The sequence below is a fragment of the Antechinus flavipes genome, chromosome 1, assembly GCF_016432865.1.
Source record: "Antechinus flavipes isolate AdamAnt ecotype Samford, QLD, Australia chromosome 1, AdamAnt_v2, whole genome shotgun sequence".
In the NCBI taxonomy this organism is placed as follows: Eukaryota; Metazoa; Chordata; class Mammalia; order Dasyuromorphia; family Dasyuridae; genus Antechinus; species Antechinus flavipes.
Window position 1 is genome coordinate 178,628,433 of NC_067398.1, and position 25,691 is coordinate 178,654,123.

Below are 25,691 nucleotides of genomic sequence, written 5' to 3' on the forward strand. Positions count from 1 at the left end.
CATTTTCATAATTAAAAGTCCTATTTATCTAATTAAATTAATTGATCTAATTTTTTTTTTTACTTAGGCTCCTAATATTTTATTTTACTTTAACAGGTTCTTTGCATTGAGTGAATCAACCAGTGTCACCAGATTAAATTCACATACATATAGCCTGACTTAGACAACAACAGATGACTTCTTCCTATTGATGTCATTGTTGTGCTTACAAGAGCCACATGCTTTAAGAGACAGGAAAGGACTCTTCCCTCTTCCCCCACTTAATAGAAAATATAGCTCTGAATCCAAAATGAGGAATACAGTGATGGCAAAGACTTGCAGGAAGCTGAGAAAATAGAAAATATGTCTGTAACACACCCAAGTTGCTCAGGAAACAGGCTCTCCTAATTTATGTATATGTAAAACACCTAAGTTCATAAATTCTAAAACTATTTGTAAAATTGGATTAGTAGCTCATTTTAATTAACAATATGGTAACTCAAGAATATGACTAAAAATAAGTATGAATTTTTAAAAGTTTTAATCATTTTTATAATGGACAAATAATTTTTTTTTCAACTGGACCTATGATTTCATTGATATAGGCATTCCCAACAAAGATATTCCTACAAAGGCAGAATGGCACAGGCTCTACAACTTACTATCTTATAGTTATTTGGCACACTGCCATCTTAAAGTGGCTTACTCACTCTATGTCACAAATCCAGGTCTTCCTGACCTGCACCCTTCTCACTTCTGCTACATCCTACTGTTTCTTATGCCAAATTATATTAACTGCACAATTTAAACATGAATTTCAGCTCTCAAAGTGTTTTGCTGCTGCTGAGTTTCAGTTGTATCCAATACAAAAATTTAAAACAAAGTTTACATCTTATTGATTGTTTCATTTTTCACATTTGTCACTAATCAGAACTGAGATGAATTTGTGCTGTGAAAATATTTACTTCATATATAAAAATTTTTAATTATCAAAACAAACATCTCTAATTTCTATTTATTAATCTACATACTATATATATTTACACATACTAATATATGTATGTATGTGTGTATATATATATATATATATATATATATATATATATATGGGGGGCTACATACTTTAGACTTTTATTGTGCTATTAAAAATAATTCACTCTTGAGGGAATTTATAGAACCAATAAGGATGTGTAATTTTATAAGGAAGATACTGTGATGCTCAGTAAACAGGAAAAAATTAAAATTTGAGTGTCTCATGTTTTCATTATTGTTTTCCTGAATTTCTATCCATATTTAGTTTGATAAGCTTAAAAAAAAAAAGTACCTATTCATGTTAACATCTTACCACTTAAGCATTTACTAAAGTTTTCTTTTTCCGTCAATTTTTAAATCTTTTGTCCAACATGCCTTCCAAAAAACTAATTGAAGTACATTACTATAAATATGCAGAACACCAAGCTCATAAATATTCAATCAAAAAGAAGTTGGCATGTATACAACTAGAACACTAAAATAAAATTACACATTTAACTATGTGGCACATACTCAACTTTTTAAAAAAAAATTATTTCCAACAACAAGCAGAACAGGAAGAAAAGGAATGTTCTTGCCCAATTAAATAATTTACATGACAGGTGAATCAAAAAAGCAGCTTGCCAAAAGTAGTAATGTACTTAAAGAAGCAACAGGGTGATTTTGGGAACAGATGGGAATCCAAGATGTATAAATTCTTATCCCAAAGGAGCGTTAGTGATATAACTGTAAATTATTTAACATTTCTATATCCATATAATTCTTTTACAAATGTTCTGTTTTGAAGCATGCCCATACTTGATTAGGAATTGTTGCCTAAGTATATATGTTTATTTTATACAATTAACATTTTTAGGTGCATGATCCTAGGTGTTTGATTAATTTATAACTTAGCCCCTTCTACTACTAAACAAGATCTTAATTAAAATGATATGCTTATCAATGAAAATAAGATTACTACAAAGAATGGATTAAATATTACTGAAGCAAAAAAAAAAAAAAAAGACTATTTTCCCTAATCGGCAGGCTAATGTAATTTCATTTTTCATTATGTTACGATTGATTTCAAAATCAAAAATAGAAAATGGCATGACACATAGCCAAAATCTGGAAAACAAAGCAATAGAAACATAATAAGCCAGACTTTAAAATATTATTCAATTCAGCCCCTATTTATTGACTTCCTATGTACAGAAGACTTGGACATCGGGTGATACAAAAAATTCCTCTTCACTAATGGGACTTATAGTCTATTATTAATTATTATCATCCTCATCATTATTATTATTTCATATGCTACTGCCATGGATAGTATTGCTGCCCTAAGTCTAAACTAAAAAAGAAATTCCCTATTAATCTTAGGAAGAAAGAGGTGAGAATCTCTAAATGTTAACTATTGTCAGATGATAATTGTGCTGATTATACAACATACCCCAGACCATTCTAAGGGAGATCCATAATCACTCAAAAGAAGTTGATCTAACTACCCACAAAAAAAAAAAAAAAAAAAAAAACAAGCAGAAAAATCTATTTGTTGTCCAGATTGTAATATATAGCTGGATGAACAACATATACAACTCATCCATCAAAACATGTATCTTGGACAGTTCAAATATATAATGAGTAACTCAGAATTAGGAGGAAAAGAACGAACTAGATTTCCATATTACACATTTTTAAGTACCCCTACATTTCTCTCTGAAACAAAGGTTAATTTTTTTGAACACCAATATTCTGGTGAAAATATAAGTGGGTGTGAACCACGATATATTACAGTGTACAAAGAAATGAAGGTAAAGATCACTCAAAAAGCTACGGATATATGCAATTATCTCTTTAATAGACTAAAGCATATGACATCATACAGAAGTGAAGAGATGTCAGAGAACAACAAAAGGTAACATTTATATAGTATTTTAAAGTTCAAAAAGTTCTTTATATATTTTATCTCATTTGATTCTCCTAAAATCCCTGTGAGATTACAGATAGAAAACAGAGGCTGAAAGAGGCTAAGTAACTTATCCAGGACCACAGAGCCAGTAAATATCTCAAGTAAAGGTTCCAATTTAAGTCTTCTTTATTCCTAGGTTATCGATAAATTAGATAGATAACTATCTAATTTACCAACAGCATAGCCAAGAAAAGAAAAGAAAAAGGTGAATACATCACTTAACTAGAGTAAGGGATGACCACTGGACAGTCTACATGTTGTATCTATATCAGGAAAACATAAAGATGGCATCTGACATGTTCAGTGAATCATCTGCACAAAGTGAATGAGATGGCAAAAAGCAAAAATTACGTCCATACCACAGAAGTCATGCTTTTCCTTACTCTAAAATGTTAAACCACCTGACTTGTTAAATTACTATCTTTTTAAAGTCCAGGTGGTGCCTAGAGAACATACAGCCTGGAATCAGGAAAGACTGTTTTTCCAGAGTTCTAATCCAGTCTTCAGATACTTATTAGTTATGTGATCCTCAATATGTCACTTAACTGTTTGCCTCATTTTTCTCATCTTGTAAAATGAACTAGAGAAGGAAATAGAAACTACTGCAGTATCTTGACCAGGAAAATCCTAAATGGAGTTACAAAAAGTTAGACATGAATGAAAACAGTCCCAACTAAATTAGCACCTTTAGTAATTCCAAGAAGTCTTTTCATGAATCCTCCCTACTTAGTAATGACTTTCCTTTCCAAATAGTGCTCTGTTTATATTTTAATGTATAGAGTTAAGTATATGTGTAGAGGACAAAGAACAATACAATTTTTTCAAGCACTTAAGTACATAAGGAAAAAAATATAAAGGATGGAACTGTAAAATAATATAAGAAACACAAGTAATGTGATATAAATGGTAAGAGAATTAACTTTAGAAGAAACAGAACCAAACAAAAGAAGTGGCCTACAATGTCTTATACTACTGAATTCAAAAGCAATTACTAAAGAAACAATTTCTTTAGAATAATAGGTACAAAAAATCAGATAGTAAGGGACTGAACAAACAGTTCAACCATACTATTGATAAGGAATGAAGGCAAGGCAATTTTGTACCCTGTGGGAGTATACATTCCAATAAAAGTTAGTATTAATTTTCTAAATCTACATAAGAGAAGGTGATTTTAATATATTAATTACAATCTCATTTTTTTTTTTTAAACTTAAGCACAAAAGGGAAGTTGCCAAAAGGGGAAAGGACTATCCCACCTCCAAGCTCCAGCCACTCTCTATTTGTATCCTTTACAATTTCAATTCAATTCAATAAGCATTGATCAAGGGACTGCTACACCCCATGATCTGTGTAAGGGAATGCAAAAACAAAAATGTAAGCTTTCCCAACCCTCAAAGAGAGTACATTCAAAGAAAAGAAAAACCAGGTAGAATATATTTTACATGGAAACATAAATTAAATTCTAGGAGGAAATTACAACTAGAGAGAAGGAAGTTTATCTAATAGACACATTTCTCTGCAAAGTTTTCTCTTATTCTCTCTAAAAAGACTTCATCCTTAATGTGACTCTAACATCTGCTCTTTGTCCACAATGATTTTAATTTCTATTTCTCACATAACATTTTCTCTTTTTTCCACCTCTCACTGTTCTGTCTCTTACTTACTGAATATGCTTAAAACAAGGGATGCCTGTATATACAACAAATTTGTTCCCTACTTTAGAAAACGTGTAAATCCAAAAATGACTAAATGAATATGCTTAAAACATGAGACATCTGTAGTGATATGAAGTCAGTTTAGAAAAATGATCAATTTAATCTTAAGTGTTTATATAAAGTATCCACAATGTAAAGAGCTTATAGTCTCTGCTCTCTCAAAAAAATCAATGCTAATATTGATATATATGCTTAACAGCCTGCTTTTGTTATTGTTGCTGCTGTTCAGTTGTTTTAAGTCATAATCAACTCTTCCCAACCCCATTTGGGGTTTTCTTGGCAAAGATAATGAAGTAGTTTGCTATTTCCTTCTCCAGCTCATTTTAAAAATAAGAAACTGAGGCAAACAGGGATACATGACTTGCCTAGCGTCACATTGCTAATGTCTAAGGCCAAATTTGAATTCAGAAAGAAGAATCTTCCTGACACTGGGCCTAGCAATGCATCCACCATGCAACTTAATTGTCCCAAAACAACAAATAAATGGAAAACCAGCCTGTGAGAATCAATCTGAAGGAGGAAAGACTCTAATGTTGTAATCCCTCCACCCCTTTTCATACCTGTACTATTCTTGGCCATATTGCTGAAAAAACTCCACAGAAATTCTACTCAAAGTACTAGGATTCAATTTTATCTAATTATGGCAAGGCAGTGTGCTAAGTGATAGAGATAAAAGACAAAATTCAGTTCATTTAGTATGTTGTGAAAACTATAGTAGTACAAAAGCTGTCTCTTAGCCCTCACTGTTGCCATACTACAAGAATGCCTCCTTTTCTACCCACATACATTCTTAATATCTTTGATACTATTGTAGGCATTTCATTACTGTTAATACACTGAAGCCCGCATATTTCATCGTGCAACTTACCTCTGACCTTTGGGTCACATGTAATTTTGATTCTTATAAAATCATTATTCAGGCAAGTCTCATAGCTTAATATCATTACTGAGAGCTATTATTGCTTAAAAATATGGACAACACATAGTCAAAAACCCAATGAATTTTCCCAAATTTGATCCCTTTCAATCTTCTATTCAAAGCTGGGTTGGGCTCATTGTCCATTTCCAATACTTAAATATATAAAACCCACAGTGTCTACTGCACTTGGAAGTTATAAACTTTTTCTTTACTCCACCACTATCTTCCATTCTAAACAGAAAAACTTCTTAACTGAATGAGAGAAAAACCATTCACCATATGTTTTACTATAAGGATCTGGCCCTCACTAACAAATTATATCAAAACCACTACCTTTTTATTCCCATTAAAACCACCTCGGCAGGAAATTATGAAGTTATTTCTGGCAATCTGTCTAGTGTCTGTTCTTCCAGAATACATTCTTAAGGTGAGGTGTGAAGAAGATGCCCTAGTATAGGGTAAGACCTATATCTTACACAGATAACCAAACCCATGTATTTGTTGGTTTTAATTTAGAATGGTAAAATAGGTGATGACAGAATTTTGAAAAACAAAAAAGAGAGTTAAATGAAATTAATGTAAGGATTTTTAAAAAGTTTTCTCTATCTTGATCTCAAAATGAAAAGAATTTTAATTTATAAATTTCTAGATTAAGGTTTCCCAAACTAAGTTGCCCAAGACATTAGTGTTCCACATGATATAAATGAAAGTTCTGTAAGAATTTCAATATTGACAATATTTTCCCCCTCTATGATCTGTGGGAAAACTTGTATGAACAGTTCTTAGGTTGTGGTAAACAGAACCAAGAGAATAATACAATCACCACAATGATGTTTAAAAAAAAAAACACTTATTTCAGAATTCTATTCAATGTAATAACCAAACATTAACTTCAAAAAGCACATCTCCCAGCTCTCAGGGGTAGTGGTAGCCTAGAAATGAGAAATAAGGGATATGTTTTCAGATATGATCAAAGTATACTGATTTATTTTGCAAAATTTTAGTTGTTACAAAGGATTCATTAGAGTCTGTGGAAATTGACAAAATATGAGAAGTGATATAAAAAAAAATCACTAAAACATTAAAAATACAATAAAAATGTTAACACATTTATTTTGTAAGCCCTATTATTTGCATGCCTAAATTTTTCTGTGTGAAAATAGGGTTAACTTTCTCAGTCTCATGGTAAAATTTCCTCAACCTTTCTTTATCCTCAGAAGTGAGAGGATAATTCATAACATCACAACTCCCTGGACTAGGAGTTATGAGTTCTGTCAAAAATTTCAAGTTCAGAAATATTTCATGGTCAAATCAGTTTAGCAATTAACAAACAGCTCTCCTAAGTTATCAAGGTTGGATAGAAATGTAAACATTATTTCTAAATCATTTATCCATCTTGTTTTTTTTAAGTCAATGGTCTATGAACAATGTAAATATTACTGTGTTTGTGTACAACTGTGAATTATCATAGTCTAAATAAAAATATCCTTCCACTGTAATCTACATACTATATAGCATCTTTCACAATAGTCTGTGAGCTTTTTTTAAAAAATATGCAACATATTTCAGTAATTAGCTTCTCTGTAAACTATAAATCCTATGCTTAGTATATTGCCTCAAGTGCTGAGCATAGTACCTGACACAAAATCCTTTTAAAAAGTTTGTTCCCTTGACTAACACATTTAAAAATATTATTCTGAGAAGGGACCCATAAACTTCACCAGCCTTCCAAAAGATCTATGACACACAAATTAAGAATTTCTTTCTCCTTTGCTGATTTCTCTTCCTCTTCCCAACCCATAATCCTGAGTCTTCTTGGACTGAGCTTCAATCAAGCCTAAGGTTCCTCCATCTCTACTCTACCCTTGAGTGTTCACATGTTTTGACTCCTCCCATTCTCCAATCTTCTTCTATGAAGGTAATCTTGAATATATTTCTCTGGCTTTCTACCTCTACATTATACTGGACATTTTAGCTTCTTAATTCATTGACCTCTCAAATTCAACAAGTTCAAAAACAAACTCAGATAAGAATAGCAGAACTTGTTTTGTGTAAGTAAAACTGGTCAGTTTTCTTTTAAGAGAGCTGAAAAACTATTTGGCTTCCTTGCTACCTATGGAACAAAAAACCCAAACTTTGGAATTAAGTGTTCAACTGAGTATTAGTGCTAAGTTTTAGCAAAATTTCTACTTTTACAAGGAACTCCATTCTGACCCCATTCACCAAGGTAAATATAAACTATATCCTTTCCAAATTTTTTTTAAGTCATTTTTATCACATTGTATAGTTCCAAAATGTCTAGAGGCATGAATCACTATATTGGCCTGAATCAAGAATGACCCAGAATATCTCCCAAACTTATTGTCCTCTTAATGACACCATTCTACCTATTGTTCTAGTGGACATTTGCCTCTTCTCAGCTATTCCTCATCTATCATTCAGATGTCTTCTGCCCTTTTTCTTACTACTGTTTCAAATGCTAAAGGAGTCAGATTCTTTACCAAGGCTAACCCCTCTACTTGTTCAAATGATCTCCTTCCCTACTCCCTCCTTTAACACATTGATCCCTCTGTCATACCCACTTTCACTTATTTGTATTCTCTACCTTTCTAATGGCTTCCTATTGCCTAAAAATATGATTTTGTGTCCCCATCCTTAAAAAACCTTTCCTTGACCCATGTTCCATCTCTGCTTCCTATCTTTCAATATCTCTTTTACCCTTTGTAGCTAAACTCCTCAAAAAGGTCATTTACAATGTGCACCTACACTTTCTCTCCTCTCACTCTCTTCTTAATCCCTTCCACTGAAACCTCTCTCACCAAAGTTACTAATGATTTTCGTTGCCACATCCAACAACTGTTTCTCAATCCTTATTTTCCTTGACTTCTCTGCAGCCTTTGACACTGTTGATCAGTCTCTCCTTGATTCTCTTTTCTCTAGGTTTTCAAGATACCTCTCCTCTAGTTCTCCTTCTATCTGTGCTTGCTTTTCTAGATCTTCATTCCAAATACACTCACTAACTGAAGCTGTCCCTCAGGGTTCTGCTCAGGATCCTCTTCTCTTATGTCTCTATACTACTTTACTTGGTGATCTCTTTAGTTCACAAGGATTTAATTATTATCTCTAAACTGATGATTTTCAAAAATACCTTTCCTGTCCCAATCTCTCTCCTAATCTCCAGTTTTGCATTTCCAATTATCTTTCAGACATCTTGAACTCAATGTCCAGTAGACATCTTAAATTCAATATATCCAAGACATCTCAATATCATTCTCCCTACTGCTTCCCCCACTACCTTCCCTCTTACTGTGAAAGCAATACCATTCTCCCAGTCCTTCCGGCTTTCAACCATAAATGGATTTCTATCTCTTATCCCACCATACATAATCTGTTGTCAAGACCTGTCAATTGCATCTTTCGAACATCTCCCCAAAATATCCACTTCTATTCTGACACTGCCACCATTCTAGTACAGGGACGCTCATCACTTTACACCTTAATTACTAAATACCCAATGGTAAGCTGTTTGCCTCAAGTTGCTCCCCAATTCCAAACCATTCTGCATTCAGCCACTAGAGTGATTTTTCCCAAAACACAGGTCAGCTCATGTCATTCTTCCCCCATCTCCTGCTCAATAAATTCCAGTAACTTCTAATTGCCTTCAAGAGCAAATATAAAATACTTTGCTTAGCATTCAAGAACCTTCACAACCTAGCGTACTTCTATCTTTCCTGTCATTTTAACCTTTCTCCCCAACATGTGTTCTTCATTCCAGTGATACTCGCTTCTAGCTGTGCCATGAACAAAACATTTATTCCATCTCTTGGCTCAAAGCATCTGGAATGCTCCACTCAATGACCTCTGTGACTTTCTTTAAATTCTAACTAAAATCCCCAAGTTGTACAGGAAGCCTTCTCTAATCCCTCTTAAATCCATTGCTTTCTTTCTTTTCTTTCCTATTTATGTGACTTTTTTTGCATACTGTCTGTCTCATTATATTGTAAGTTCTTTGAGGACAGGCACTGCTCTTTGCTTATTTTTGTAACCTCAGTGCTTACTTAACATAATGCCTGGTACATAGTAGGTTCTTTAAAAATGTTGATTGATTTGATTTTTTTACTTTTCCTTCATCTACGCTGAAGCAGTCAAGTAGAAGTAATGATGCTTCTTTCAAAATGTCTCTTATTTTGCGTTTCTTCTCTAATCACCTTAAGACCACTGTAGTTTGGACCTTCATTCCTCCAAACATGGAACCAATTAAACATATACAATTGCTCTATTACTCTATTACTTAAAAATTTTCAGTGGCTCACATATATCTACATCAAAATCAGCAAAAGAAGAACAATTACATATTGGGCAGAAAAGTACAACTTGCTGTCCAAAGAATTAAAAAAGGTATTAGCCTTTCTCCCAATCTGAGGTGCTTGTAGTCAGCTGATAAAATCAAAGGCAATAGCCCAGGTTTCTGATCTTGTGTCTCCTAAAATGGCTCTTATGCAGCAAAGCTGACTGCTGAAAGGAGAACAAGGGAGCCAGATGGGACCTTTACAGCTGAACAGTTTAGCTCTGGAGTGTCTGATTACCTACATGGCTTTCCAGGGTGTCTATATTTGTATTTTTGTGTGTTATATGTTTCCCTGGAGACAGTATTATGCAGTGAGCTGTACTTTTTAAGTATTAAGGAGCAGCATACATTATAGAACTGGGAGTGATAATGCTATGTCACAAATATTTTTTATATCTTTAACACTTTCCAAGCCCTTCCTTATTCACACAGACACACCTATGTGCAAGTCAAAGAATCATGATACTTAAGAGACAAAGTTCAAACTTTTCAGTTTTGTTTTCAAGCTATGTTGCCTTTCCAACTTTACCTTCCATTACTTCTTTTTAGGTACATTTTACTCCAGTTATTTTTTTTCCTCATTTGGAATTTTCCAATCACATCATTTTTAATCTATATTCTTTCTCTATTGTTCATGTATCTACCCTTTCCTTGAAAATACTCTAGCTTCTCAGTTCATTTTAACTTTTATGACATGCTCTATTTTTAGCTTTCCACAGACATGGTGGCATCTACACTATCACATCAGCATCTAGATCTGTGCTACCCCCCATGATCTTCAAATGTGAAATTCCACTCTTTGATCTTACCTTTCAACCCTATTATCATTCCTCATATTTTCATCTCTGAAAAATAGATGCTTCTTTTCTTTGTAAAAATTAAACCTATTTTTACCCTCAATTCTATTGAACCCCATATATTTCCTCTCTCATTCTCAATCTCTCCTTATTCCTTAACTTCCTTTCCTGCTCACCTAAAAATATGCTTAGGTCTCTCCTACTTAAAAAAAAATAAATAAATAGTTACCATCCTGTATTTATCAATTTGATTTTACTTCAACAGTTAAGTTCCTATAAAGAGACATCTGCCCTCTTTTACTTCTATCACATCACTGTCAACTGATTTCTTGATCCCTGATTAAGATGCCAAATTGCAAATCTGGCATCCAACCCAAAGATTGTTTTCCCATTTTAAAATTTTCTTTGTCATGAATTTAATCACCAAAAATTGGAATTCTCAAATTATTTTTTAAGGGTTCCAAATCTCTCTTTACTAAATTGCTTTATGATCCTTTCTCATCCCTCATGCTAACTGACCTCTTTGAATCTTTTGACAGAGTCAACCCCTTTTTCCTTGCTTTGGTTTTAATGACATAACTATCTCCTGGTTCTATTACTGTCTTATTATTCCTTCTACAACTACTTTACTATATTTCCTCCTAAATTTAGGTTTACCAAGGAGGTAAACACTCTGAATCAGGTCATCTCTTTTGTTCATATATTCTCTCTTAGTATGTTCTTTTTCTCATCAGTTTTATCATCTCTACAGATGGCTCATTTTTATAAATCAAATTCTAATTTCTCTCCTGTTTTCCAGTCCCACATTACCAACTGTCTCCTAGACATTATTTTCTAGATGTGCCACTGGCATCTAAAATTCAACAAATCCAAAACACAACTTCTCTCTCCTTTTAAATCTACCCTTCTTAACTTCCATATTTATGTTGAAGGAACCATTACCTTCTAGTCATAAAATTGTTCTAGATATTAGGAGAAATCCTGTTTTCCAGAACTAAGACCCAAAAAGCAATATGTGCTCTCATCTTGGCATAACAATTCTTTATACTTACCCTTGGGATGACCTCAGCTACAACAAAATCTCAGAATTCCTTCACACTGGCATCAAGTGGTCTGAGCTTTAATACCTACAATACTCATGCTCTAGTCACGAAGCCCTGCTTTGAATCAAACTTGTCACATTGTTATTCACTGTCAGGACTATAGTTCATTGTGTAGCCACAGATAAAAAATATTGAGATCACATTGCCTCAGCGTGCTAGGAACAAGGTTCCAACACATGTGGTTTTGCTTAAAGGCTATTTCCTTCATTTTGAAATTACAGTTTTGTTTAATTCCTGACTCTCCAATCTCTGACCTACTGTGTCGTAGCTCTGTGTCACCCAGGATCTAATCTGGTTGATATTTAAATTGGTATCAGAAATGGTTATGGACAAAGAACCAGATCACTGGACTTTCCAGCACCAGTAGAAATAGACGAGGCACTACCTGAAAGTTCTCTAGAGTCCAATTCCTGCCACTCCTCCCACCCACCTGATGAGTCCTCTGTTCTTATTCCTAGCTCCAGTTCCAGGCTTGATTTTACCTTTCTTTGTAAGGAAAACTCCAAGGCTCCCTTGACCTGGGAAGGCTATCTTATCTGCACAGCAAATGCAATTAACTGGGTTCTATGTATATCTCTTGCTCCTTTACAGCATGCCCCTGATAAATTTGCCAGCTGTAAATCTCTTGTTGTGTACCCATTGAAATTAGCATTTTAATTATATGCCTTGGAAGGAAGGAAGGAAAGAAAGAAAGGAACCAGGGAAGGAAGGAAGGAAGGAAGGAAGGAAGGAAGGAAGAAGGAAGGAAGGAGGAAGGAAGGAAGGAAGGAAGGAAGGAAGAAAGGAGGGAAGGAAGGAAGGAAGGAAGGAAGAAAGGAGGGAAGGAAGGAAGGAAAGAAAGAAAGGAACCAGGGAAGGAAGGAAGGAGAGAATACAGGCAGTTAGAAAAACTGCCAAGGGCTGTGACCAGAAAGTTAAGAACACTGAGAAAGAATAATGAACTTTCATAGTTGAAGCAACTGTCCCCATAAACAGGACTTATCCCCACTTTAGGCTTTCTGTGGGAGATTAGATTACAAAGAAATGACAAAAATAAATAAATAAATAAGACATTTTTTTCCTGTTTTTTCAACTTTGGTTCTGTTATAATTACAAAAATAAAGTCAGATAATTAAAGTTTTTAGTAAAATTGCTAAAAACGCCTTAGTAGATTCTGGAGGATTGGAGATTAATCATTAAGGAGTTTGAAGATTTATTATTTTAAGATTGTAGGAGAGAACTCCTAAGACTTTGGATAATTCCAGGAACATACTACACTCCCTTCTTAGATCTTAGTTTTGGGGTACTACCATATAGAATTTGCTTTAAGGAAAAATTAGAATTAAATTACATAAAAATTCTGAAAGTAAACAGCAAGATTAATAGCTTCATTGTTCTAGGGAAATGAAGGAATGCAGCTAGTTTGGAAATAACCCCAAAGTGAACCAAGAAAAAAGTAGGTAAATGACTTGCACGTTATAGCAACTATTTGTTAATCCTTCATTGACATTAACAAAGACTATTTTGTTAATAATCTTCACCCATCTATCTCTAAACAATTTAAGCTGACTTCTTGGCAACATTATGACATTGGGTTCTTCCTCAATACCACAACATGACCGTCAGTCACTCTAGTGAAGGATGATGAAATTAGTAAGAAAAACTTGAGAGATGCTAAGAAGAAACTTTTCCTTGCAACAGCTCAAAGCCTCCTGCGACCCTCCTGCACTATCAGAAAAGTAAAGTATGATCTCTTTAATCAACAAGAAAATACCCCAGAAAGAAGAGAAGGAAGGAAGGAGAGAATACAGGCAGTTAGAAAAACTGCCAAGGGCTGTGACCAGAAAGTTAAGAACACTGAGAAAGAATAATGAACTTTCATAGTTGAAGCAACTGTCCCCATAAACAGGACTTATCCCCATTTTAGGCATTCTGTGGGAGATTAGATTACAAAGAAATGACAGAAAAAAAAAAGTACCCCAGAAAATAATAAAGAACTCTTTGTACCCTAATCATTCAGCAATAACACAACTCCAGGAAGGGATGGCAGAGGAGTAAAACAAGGGAGGGAATATTCAGACCATGCCCATTATCCCCATGACACCTGTTTGAGATGTCTCCTTGCTCACATAGGGAAAAGAGGTTTCCTCACTTGTGCATACCAGTGTCAAACTGTCAGTTTAAATATCTCTGCCTTTCCCTCTCCCCTCTCCAAGGGTCAAGTCTATCTCAATTGTGGGGATTGATAATAGCCCATGTTGCAATAGCCTACACCTCTGAAATGTACCCCATTCCTTTAGGGCTTCCCATCTCTTTGATAATCCCTCTAATCTCAGATTCTCAAATTAAGATGTTGAAAAAATGCTAGGAAAAAATACAAGTTAATTTGAATTACATTCTGCCCCACTTAGTAAAGGAGACAATAGCAGTTGTCATGAAGCCAATAACAGAAAATGGCATGTGTGCACCAGTCTGGAAACTTCTATGCTTAAGAAAAGTTTTGGGGATGATCTCAGACACAGTCTAGGTAGAATCCTCCTGACTCTTATCTCTTTTCTTTGTGCTATTGCCTTTCCAAAAAAGGAAAATTATCACCTGGTCAATTTATGAGTCTTAATCTGTGACTACATGATTGGCTTTCAGATAAGATTCATATCTGGAATCAAACGGAACTAAGGGAATTTTTTTCCCTCTGCAATAACACTGTTATAACTATGTCCCAATCTTTTCCTTTTATAGCAAATTTCTATAATTAAGTTTTCCAAGTACAACACTTAATCTATTAAATAATAGATTGATAATGGAACATCTCAGAGTTACTATAACAGAATGCAAGTGTGAACATCTTACAATTTAAACTATTTTTAGGTGGTCAAATTATAATATAAGGAGAATATTCTCCAAAGGGGTAAATTATTACATAATATAAGATAAATATATAATGTGAAAGTTTTCTAAGTAAATGGAATAGGAAATTTTGGGAAAAGCAACAAGATTAGATTCTTTTCTTTAAGAACTATATACATGTTTATGTAGATAGAGATAGAGAAAGATATATAGATATAGATATAGATAGATAGATAAAATTGTAAGCTTATACATATATAGAGAGTAAGCCTATACGTATATAGGCTTACAATTATATAGGCTTCCTTATCTATTATAGAAATTCAGACTTTGTGTATGTTTTAGTAATAAGTTTTCAAAATTAGATTAAGGATTTATTCATTAAGGATTAAGGAAGTTAAAAATAAATTGTACTGATAATGGTAAAGAAAGTTAAGTTATTTTCTCATTTTTAAAATATTTTTCTGATCATTTTAAAAGAACAGGCCTAAATGAACTTCCTAAGAAAAAAAAGCACAAGCACTAGACAGATTTACAAGTGAATTCTATCAAACATTTAAAGATCAACTAGTTCGAATATTAAATAAAATTATTTGAAATAATAAGCAAGGAAGAGACTCTACCATACACCTTTTGTGAAACAAATGTTAATACTGATACCTAAAACTAGGAAGAGTAAAATCAGAGAAAAGCAAATTATAGACCAATTCCATTAATGGATATGGTGCAAAAATAAATGGGCTTTTCCTTAAATTCATAAAAACCATGTTTCTCCAAAACTGTTAGCAAGCTTTATTGCAACAATGTTAAGCTAAAAGTGTTTCTAGTAATATCAGATGTGAAATTAATTTTGTATTGGAAACCCTAGTTATAGCAATAATAGAAGAAAAAGAAATAGAATCAAAATAGGTAATGAGATAATAAAAATCTTTTTGCAAATAATATAATACATTAGCATTTCTATATAACAAACAAAACTCAGCAAGAGATGTCCCATTTTAAAAAAACTCTAGACAGTATTAAATAACTGGAAGTACGTTTGCTGAAAGAAGCCGAGGAACTACAGCAGATTTAAATAACTGGAGAAACATGTTATTCAGGGGAATGCAGGGCCAATAAGAAAAATGAAGAACAAAAAGTTAAGAGTAGCTAATAAAATAAACTAACAAAAACAGTAAAAAGGAAAGAGGTTTAGCAATAACAGTTCTTAAACAATTTTATAAGGCAATCAAATCAAATAATTCCTATTATCAAAACTATCTACTACTGATTAGGAACTAAAAAAGTCAGTCAAATTTTTAAAAAGATTCTTATATCAGATATAGGATTTATGTAAGGATAGAAACAGCAAATAGTGTATACATTGAAATTCTCTCAAGTTTCAAGATTAGAGAATCATATTTAAGCGATTACACAAAATTTCTAATTTCGTAACCAGAGAAGCAAACCACTTTTTAGTGAGATCCTGAAAATAAGCCTATTGTCCAAGAAAAGATATCTAGGAATCAGATAACTATAAAACACATCTGGAATTCAAAATGTGTTGATTAAATGGATATATAGAATGAGGTATAGGGGCAGAAAGTACCAGATCTAGAGTCAGGAGAAACTGAGTTCAAATTCAGCTTCAGAAACTTAGCTATGTGATCTGGACAAGTCATTTAACCCCAACTGTCTCGTCAAAAAGAAAGGGAAAAAAAAAAAAGAATGGGTTACTAAAATACAAGGAGACATGATACCAGTTAATATTGGTGATAACTATTGTATTGCTTCGGTCTTTTGTTTCAAGACTTTTATATGTTTAAGTCTGTGTTACCTTGGTCACAGATAAATCTCCCTTTTCAGAACTAGTCCACTGTAAGCCCTCTGAATAATTTAATCTGTACCTGACTTAATGAGTTATGCAGTCAATTGTGAGAAAAATCTTATTATATTGTTTAAACCATGCCCTGTATAGATGGATCATCTCCATGTGTTTAAAGAGTCTTAACTAAGACCTATGTTATGCTGACCAGAAGCAGAAGACTTAAAAATTGATATAAGCAGTTTTCTTTAAGAGCCCCTAGCAGATCTTTCTGACAATTCCCACTGCTGCCAAATTTGTGGATATGTAATACTGTATAATATGAAGAAAGCCCCTGAATCCTCCAAGGAGATCAAAATGCAGAAACAGTTGATATCCAGATGAGACAGAACCAAGATTTGAGGCCCTTATTTAAGCTTATGTTGGCATTTCCTCCCTCTACATGTTTGGTTTATCCTGCCTTTCTTTTCTGCTTGCAAGCAAATGAAGACTATCATTAATACCTAGGACACACTATCCCTATGGGTTTCCTCAAGGAACTAACCCCCTCAGCTCCATTTCTTCCTGGCCCACCTAACCTCTTGTGGCACCTTGACTTATACCAGCCTCTCTTTTATTAGCCATAACCATAGGGGTTCTCTCAGACTCCCTCCTTTTGACCAAAAAAGGGGAATGTCAAGATTTTAGGAGATACCCCATTTTCCGAAGCTAAGGCCCAGCAGGCTGTGCCCTGAGCTTGCCAGCTCAATCCTTTGCACTCACCCTCTGGATGACCTGAGTCACAGCAAAATCCCAGAATTGTTTCACATCATCATTAGATGGTCTCTGACCTTGGACAAGCCCCTGCAGTATCCATGTTCCAGTCATGAAGTCTTGCTATGAATCAAACTTGTCACAAGGTTACCATCCACTGTCATTGTCAGGGCTTCAGATTACTGATTAGCCACAGGTATTGAGATCTCCCCACACCGCTGCAGCCCCCAGGCTCTCCCCAAAGTGCAGGCTCCAACACACAGGTCCTCATTTGCAAGCCATTTCTCTCACTTGTGAAATTAAACTTCTGTTTTGATTCTTAACTCACACACCTCTGTCCTGCTAGGTGCAGCTCTAGCCACCCTCACGTTAGAGGCCAGTTCTAGTCTGGTTGACAGGTTCATAATCCTGGAGTCATCCTCACATCTCTTTACACCTTCTATATCCAAATAGTTCTCATGTCATGTTTGTTGATTTTTATCTCTATAATACCTCTTTTGATAATCCTCTTTTTTCTTCATAACCTCTCATCTGATCTATAAGAGATTCTCTTAAATAGGCATCCCTATTTCTAGCTTTTCTCATCTCCAATCCAATCTGTATTAAATTGCCTAATTAGGTAATGACCAGGTAACAGAGCAGATGGTGTTCTGTCCTTGGACAAAGAAAGACCTACATTCAAATCTTACCTCAGACATTTATTGTATAATCCTGGGCAAGTTACTTAACCTGTCAGCCTCATTTCCTCATTTGTGAAATTAGATGATAATAATAGCACTTATTTCTCAGAGTGTAATGAGAATCAAGAGATAATATGTGTAAAGCACCACACAAATCTTAAAAGTGTTATTTAAATGCTAGCTATTATTAATATTTGATAAGGTAGGGAGAAAAATTTAAAACTCACAATCACACAAAAATGAATGTTGAAAACTATCTTTACATGAAATTGGAGAAATAAAAATGTATATATATGTTATGTGTGTGTATTTGCCCATGCCACTTCCTTGCTTACTCCTATGTGTAAAATATTAGGTGTAGAAAAAAAACTAACAACGCTTAAAATTTAGTTGCAGTGTCACTCATCAAAAGTAGAGGAATGAAAGATTTTTTCAAAAATAAAGAGCTCAGCAGCTCCTTACTGCCTCTAAGATAAAAAATTTTTGGAATTTAAAGTACTTTATCATCTAGTTCCAAGAAGCTAGACAGCACAGTAGACAGAGTGCTACTCCTAGAGTTAGGGACCTAAATTCAAATTCAACTTAAGACACTTGTATTAATTGTGTAACCTGGGCAAATCAACCTCCATTTGCATCAACTTAAAATGGAGAAAAAGTAAATGACAAAGAGAATGCCAAGAAAACCATACAGGGACACAAGCTACATACTATTTAAAAAAAAAAAAAAAAAAAAAACAATATAACTACAACAATCAAATAGCTCCACCTACCTTCCACAGAGTAATTTCAAATTGATTCTACATTTCAGCTAAAATACACTAATGTCCTGCTTGACATGCCATTTCTTATTTCTGGGCTTTTGCTATCTAGAATATTCTGTCTCTTCACTTTTGCCTCTTAAAATCTTAGTGTCCTTCAAAATACAGTTTACATACTATCTCAGGTGAGAAATAATTCTTAATCTCCTTCACTCCCAGCTATAAATGTTTGCTCAATCATCAAATTACCATATATTTACATAAATATGTAAATATCATAACCCCCTCTCAGAAGAATATAAACTAGTCAAGGGAGTGACAACTTTGTTTTTGTCTTTGTATCCTGAGCATCTGAAATACTGCCTTGCAGAGTAGGTACATCATGCCTGTTGCAATGATACTTTCCAAACATCCCTCTACCTAGTCAAATATTCAACAATTAGCCAATACTGAACATCTCAGTTCATCTATAAGCTCTCCCTAGTTAAATCAAACAAAAGTAGCCTTTTTCCTATAGTTTAAAGTATAAAACAATATATATATGATATAGAATGTATGTATTTATATATAATAAATAATATGTATAGTTATAAACAATAAAACAACTACTTATTTTAGCATGTAATTATATTCCATCTTGTACTGTTACTGAAAGTCAGTAGATATAAATCTTGTCTCTAATTTTAATTTTATGTTCTTCAATAGTACAGTTTGTCATTTATACTATTTCTTTAATCTCCTAGAGGGCTTTGGCAGTGTACATCTGTAGTGGATACAAATACTGGATTGATTAATAAAATGATTATTGTTATATTCAATATCACAATGCATTCTTGATGGGAAAGAGAGCAATTGCTAATAAAACTTCAAGGCAGTTTAGTGTTCAAAGTAAACTAGAATTTAATTGTGAAAAAATATTTCCATCAATTTTGGGATTCTATAACAAGAATCAAAGTAAACAGATTAAATATTTTACTCTTAGAGTTTTAAAAGAAGTTACTGTCATAGATCAAATGCTGATTGTTGTTTCTAAGTGTCAAAACTTAGTACTGAGTGTCAACAACTAGCCACCAAATCATCTGGAACAATTTTAAAAATCAAAAAACAATCTTTTCTTAGCATTATGTAGCTTTTGAAAAAAATTTTCTTTCTCCTACTTTTCACTGAGCTATATTACACCTAAACTTCTTTTAAACATTGTTGAGTTTTTTTTTTTTTTATCATCCTTAATATTTTACTCAAAAAACAATGGGCTTTTCCCCAAGCCAAATATCAACAGTGCTTCTTTAAAAGAAGAGGCTGGAAAAGACTCCTAGATTTTAAAGGCAATAAACTGTTAACAATAAAACTTTAAGAAAAGGAGGAAAAGGACAATATTTCTATTTTTAAATATTCTAAAAATTCAATGTGCTAATTTCAAAACCAAAGTATAACTATTTAATATATTTATGCATTATATAATTATGCAAAAAGGGATTTGTTTCTATGAATTTTGAGGTTTCACTCTGTATTAATTTTATTACGCTTTAGAATCTTCAGAACAGACCAAAATAATGATGACCCAGAAGAAAACTGTACACTATTCTCACAGAAAAAAAAAAAAAAAGAGTAATATCACTTCAATCCTCCATGAAATTACTGAAATTAAATATATATATAGCAATATTTCATAATAACAACAAAAAATTATCAAAAACTAGAAAAATAACAAAAGTTTATTTTTCCTAGTTCCCAAGCAGACTAATTTCCTAATCATTTCCGACTATAAAGAAAAAATTAAAATACATACCAACTTCATTAAAATCTTCAAAGGTGATTTTGCCTGTGGATTCTCGGTCATAATCTTTTAGAATCTTTAATACGTCTGCTTTTTTCACATCAAAGCCCAAGGCTCTCATTGCCACCTTTTGGAATAAAACAGAAATACAAACTACAAGCTACAAAAATGTAAAAGGCGTACATTTTTTTCTTCTCCACTCCATTAAAAAAAATAACGATTTCTAATTTTAAAAGACAAATATACCACATAGATGACCATCTGAAGAAAAATAAACAAAATATAAATGAACATACTTTCAATTTCAAGAAACTAATAAATTGTTTTAACAGCTCCTTCCACTGGTGAAGCCAAATGAAATCTCATGCTATGTAAGTTTCTCTATAACTCAATCAATAAATACTTATTGCCTAGCTATGTTCAAAACACTGTACTAGACATATATCTGCCCTCAAGGAGCTCACAAATTCGAGGCAAACATGATGAATTGAAAATTAAATTTTAAAAATAAATAATAATAAGACATATATGCCACAATTATTTATTTTAATTTTTTGTTATAAATATTTCAATTTTGAAGATGATACTGAAGTTTACAAAGGCTAAGTAATTTGTCTAGTGAGCATAAAAGCCAGGATATATTTCATAAAGTATTTAAATGGAGGGCAGAAAGATCTTAGTTGAGCAAGAGTGGGATAGGAAGGTATTTGAGGGTATCTGAGGTAAAGAGAAGAGAACAAGCAAAGGTAAACAGACAAAAGAGAACAAGGCTTATTTAGGAAATGAAAACATAAATATGCCTAAAGGGGAGAGTTTATATTGAAGGATAAGTGAAGGGGAGAAAAAAAGTTGAGAAAATAGGCTAGAATTAAAATGTGAAGAATTTTGAATGCAGGACTTTAAAGAATTAATCTACAATCCATTGGTACTTACTAAAGATTTTTTAGCAGAGCTAGTTTTAATAACTTAAATGTATAACATTTAGGAAAAGACCAACTTGAAGGCAGTAAACAGGGCAAATTATAAAGGAAATGTCATTATTAAAGCATTCTTCTCTTTATTAAGACAAGTTCTTCAAAGCCCAGAAAGGTTAAGGATAGATCTGTAAAAAGGTAACATGGTAACATAACTAGAATGAGAACACAGGTGTATTTAGCATTCAATTCAACTTTCTCTCATATTTCATTTCAAATGTTACAACTTTTCCCCACTAAAAATATGGAAAACTCCTTAATCTAATGAAAAAAATAACTGTCCTAAAAATGTTTTTGCAAAGATTTAGAACTTAAAGTAGTTTATAATTTTTATTTTTCTTTCCCAAAAGATTATTACAATAAGTACTCAATAAATGCCATTTTTCCATCTTTTTAAGGACAAGATCCTCCCCTGCCCCCCCACCCTCCCACACACAAATACATAATTCCATATGCCCTTCATATTTGTAAAATATGCTGGACAATAATTCAGGAAAATATGAATTTAAATGGTGCCTCTGAATCTTACTAGCTGTGTGATCCTTAACTCCTAAGTCTATTAAACGGGCATAATAATAGCACCTACTCCACAAGTTTATTGTAAGAATCTAATAAAATAATGTATATAAAATTCTTTGTAACCTTATAGTGGTATAAAATGCTATTATCAATTCATATTTAGATATTTCTTTCCATAAGCATTAATAATATCAATCAGATATTACATGTTCTTTACTAGAGAATGTGATGTTGAAACCATATACATGCATTTCACACTCCTCCAAACACAGCACATGTATACATGCAAGCAAAGCACACCAAAAGTCAGACTTCTAGAATCCCATATATATGAGATACCAGGTTCATGCTTGTATATGCCTTTGAGAATGTGTGTATGTTAGTCACTTTCACCCTTCAAAGGGAAAATATGCTAGAGTGTGGGCCTTATTAAGAGTAGAGACTTTGAAAGCAAAAACTCTTTAAATTTCCTTAAGAATACGTAAGTGCTAAATAAATTCTTGCAGTTTAATAGTTTAAAATCATCTAATATTATTATTTAAAATATTTACCTTTCATAGTAATTATTTTTATAATTTAAAATGCTGTTAATTTGTATGTTCTTAACATAGTGTCTGATCCATAACAGGTGTACTTAATGACTGATATCACTATATAAAAATTATTTCCTAAAAAAAGATGTGTTAAGATACCATGTGTTAGGATAGTAGTGCATTACTGCAAAAGTTTTATCATAGTGGTTCAGTTCCATAGATAAGCATAAAATTAATTAGAAAGTAGTTTTCAGGTCAATGCCAACAGTTACAAGCCAACTTTAAAATAACTTTTACCTTCAACTCATGATAGTCTATTGCTTCATCTTTGTCTGTATCGAATAATTCAAAAGCATCTTTTATTTCTTGCTTCTGTTCTTCAGACAGCTCTCGTCTTTTTTTCCTTTTTGTTTTGTCTATTACAAGTTCATTTCTGTGACATCAAAGAAAGAAAACAGAAAATCTTGTAGTCTACTTTAATTTTCTTTTGCAATCATCAATGCAAAAATAAGATGAGGGCAATGGGGGAAGTAACCAAATAAACATCAGGATGATTTTCCAAATTTCAGCAATTTATCTTGAGAGACAAAGATAGAACAAATTGCTTTTTTAGGACTTAATTGCCCACTCATGTCCTTTAATGTGAGATCCCTGCCATTAACTAACTTCACTTCCCAAAACTGAAAGAGCCAAGAAAACTGTAGAGATAACATACTAAAAGAAAATGCTATTTTATTTCTTTCCTTTAACAATGGTACGAATAGTGATGCTTGAGAGCTCATATGATACAGTAGATTTTGAAGCAACATAAAATTTTTTTCAAATTTAAACTCATCAAAGTCTTCTGTAGCATTTCTATCAGTATAAAACAGTATAAAATTGTAAAGGTAATTAAAAGTAACAGGTTTTGACTCACTTTTGTTTACAGCTAAAATTAACTTCTACATTATTTAAGCAACATAATCTAAAGAGATCCATGACAACTAAAACTAAATTATTTTAGCATACTAGCCTATAGTTAGTTATACATCTTAAACGTGTTTTCCCCCTACCAAAAATCAACTAAAATTATATTAATCTTTTAAAAAGTTCATGTTACACATATAAAATGCAAATAAAACCTATGACATTCAATTGAAAGAATAATGTCTTCTTCTGGAAAAGCAGATATAATTAAATTTATTCTGCATGAAAATAAAGTGTCAAAAAGCCTAAACTTTTTAAGTTGTCATTTAAATCTTCTAAAATTCCAAAGAAATTCAACTGTGGCATTATTACAACAAGCAAGTTTTTGAAGGGCAAAGAATTTAATAAAAACTCTAATATAGCTAAATTAGTACAGCCTTTAATCCTATAAGATAATTTTGTTATGACTTCTACAATTTAAGTATGACTACAATGAGATCTCCCAGGAAGATCATAGATTTATGGATCTGATAGTGTTACCTTCAAAATTAGGGCCTGAAAATTTCTTCTTAAAGAGGTCAAGGTCATAGTTCTATTTGACTACTGGTATCCTATCAAAGGGTTTCTGACTACTGCTCTGCAGAACAGTTGATAAAACCAGTGGAAATCTTTGGGGATGGAGGAAAGGAAGGGAGGGGGGAAAAGACAGATGGAATATGATCATAAAGATATTAGGGGAAACATTCTTTTTAATAAAAGAATAGAGAAATAGAATTTGTAAAGTACATGATGTAAAGGGAGTCTGTCACTTTTTTAAAAAGCATCCTTTTTAATTCTAGGGCCTTGCATATAGAAGGTTATTATCAAGAATCCTAGATTTTTAATGAAAAGACTTAAAACTCCCTTGGCTACTAATGCATGAGTGAAATCACTTCACCCCTCTAGATTTTTCATCTTCAGAGTTAAAAGGATAAACTAGGTTATTTCTAACATAACTTTTAACAAAAGAATTCTTTCATAACCTGGGGGGGAAATGGGGAGAGGACATGAATTTGCTTATTTTTTTAACTTGTTTCAATATTATTGGTTTTCTTTGTGAATTATTACGTCCTTTATTTTATGCCTTTACAAACATTATTCTGAAGGGATCCACAGGTTTCACCAGATTACCCTCTGGGCACATAATTCACTCCCCCTCATCTCCAAATAAAATGGAACCTGTTTTAACGTCTAACATTTATGGAACATGTTAAGGTTCACGAATCATTTCTTCCGCGGTGATCCTTCGCTTTACAATGCTATTAACTGAATGGGAAGAGGGGGGAGGCGGGGGAGGCCAGAGAAGGTCAAAAGGGAAAAAAAAAAAATATATATATATATATATGTATCAGTCAAGGGAAAAAACCAAGATGGAGAAATCCAGGCGACGTCGGTTCTGCCCAAGATAGGGGCGTTTTTGTTTGGTTTTGGTTTTTAAAGGTAAGGTGGACAGATGTGAAGGAAACTGGAGGAAGACTAATGGGATGAGCTGGGGAGGCCAAGGCGTTTTAACAGCCCCGGGACCCCATGCTCTCGCGATACTTCGCTCCACTCCCCAGTTCGGGGTGGTATCCACGGTCTCAGTCCTGGACGCTTCGGCCAGAAGCTAAGGGCCTCCTGCACCACCTGCAGCTTCTCCTCACCCAGTTCAGGAAAAAGGGCGGTCTAACCGCAGGGGGCCTGGCCGCAGGTTTCCCAGCTTCCTCAGGATGCTTGTCTTCCCGCCTCCTCGCTCCCCGCCTCCCTTCCTCCTACACCGCACTCCCCCAAGCCCGCCGGTGGGACCCCGCTCCGGGGCGTAGGGGGGAGGGACGGAGCAAGGCCGCCCCCTCTTTACCGACCTCAGAGCTAAACTCATTTTCTCCTCGGACAGAGGCGTTTGCCACGGACGAAATCAACCCCCCCGCCCCTGGCAGCGTCGCTTTCTCCAGCCCTTCCACACAACACCAAGCGCCCTCTTCGAAACGCGACAGTCTCTGGGAGGTCGCCACAAACACCACCCTCGCCCCCGATTGGTTAAAATCCCTTTCTCTCAGGTCTACTTGAAGAGACCCAAGCTAAATTCTAGTATTCATTGGGCACAGTCGTGTGTCAATCCTAAGGATTTCCCTACTTTCCTATCCGCACCCGCCTCCCTTCCTTTTTAGATTGGTTGGATCACTGGCCGGATGTGTTTTCCCAAAACTCTTTGCGGGGGCGGTCCGAATGGGGAGGTGGGGGGTGGGAAGCAGTTACGGTTGGAGGGACAGAAAGGTGCGGGGGAGGAGGGGACGGGCTA

The 25,691-nt window shown here is 33.8% G+C and overlaps 1 protein-coding gene across 2 annotated transcripts in view; it reads right to left on the reverse strand.

The window, feature by feature from the left end:
- CETN3 (centrin 3) overlaps window positions 1-25,419 on the reverse strand; it is a 39,590-nt gene extending 14,171 nt beyond the window's left edge. Inside the window, exons 1-3 of one of the 2 annotated variants that reach the window (XM_051993473.1) lie at window positions 25,255-25,412; window positions 22,766-22,901; window positions 20,455-20,569 (exon numbers count right to left, since the gene is read on the reverse strand). In XM_051993473.1, the coding sequence (XP_051849433.1) occupies window positions 20,455-20,569; window positions 22,766-22,901; window positions 25,255-25,271 (268 nt within the window). In that variant the 5' untranslated portion in view covers window positions 25,272-25,412. Of the gene's footprint in view, window positions 1-20,454; window positions 20,570-22,765; window positions 22,902-25,254 lie in introns of both variants that reach the window. The other variant, XM_051993482.1, reaches the window with a different exon arrangement.
- Between the last annotated feature and the right edge of the window lie 272 nt (window positions 25,420-25,691).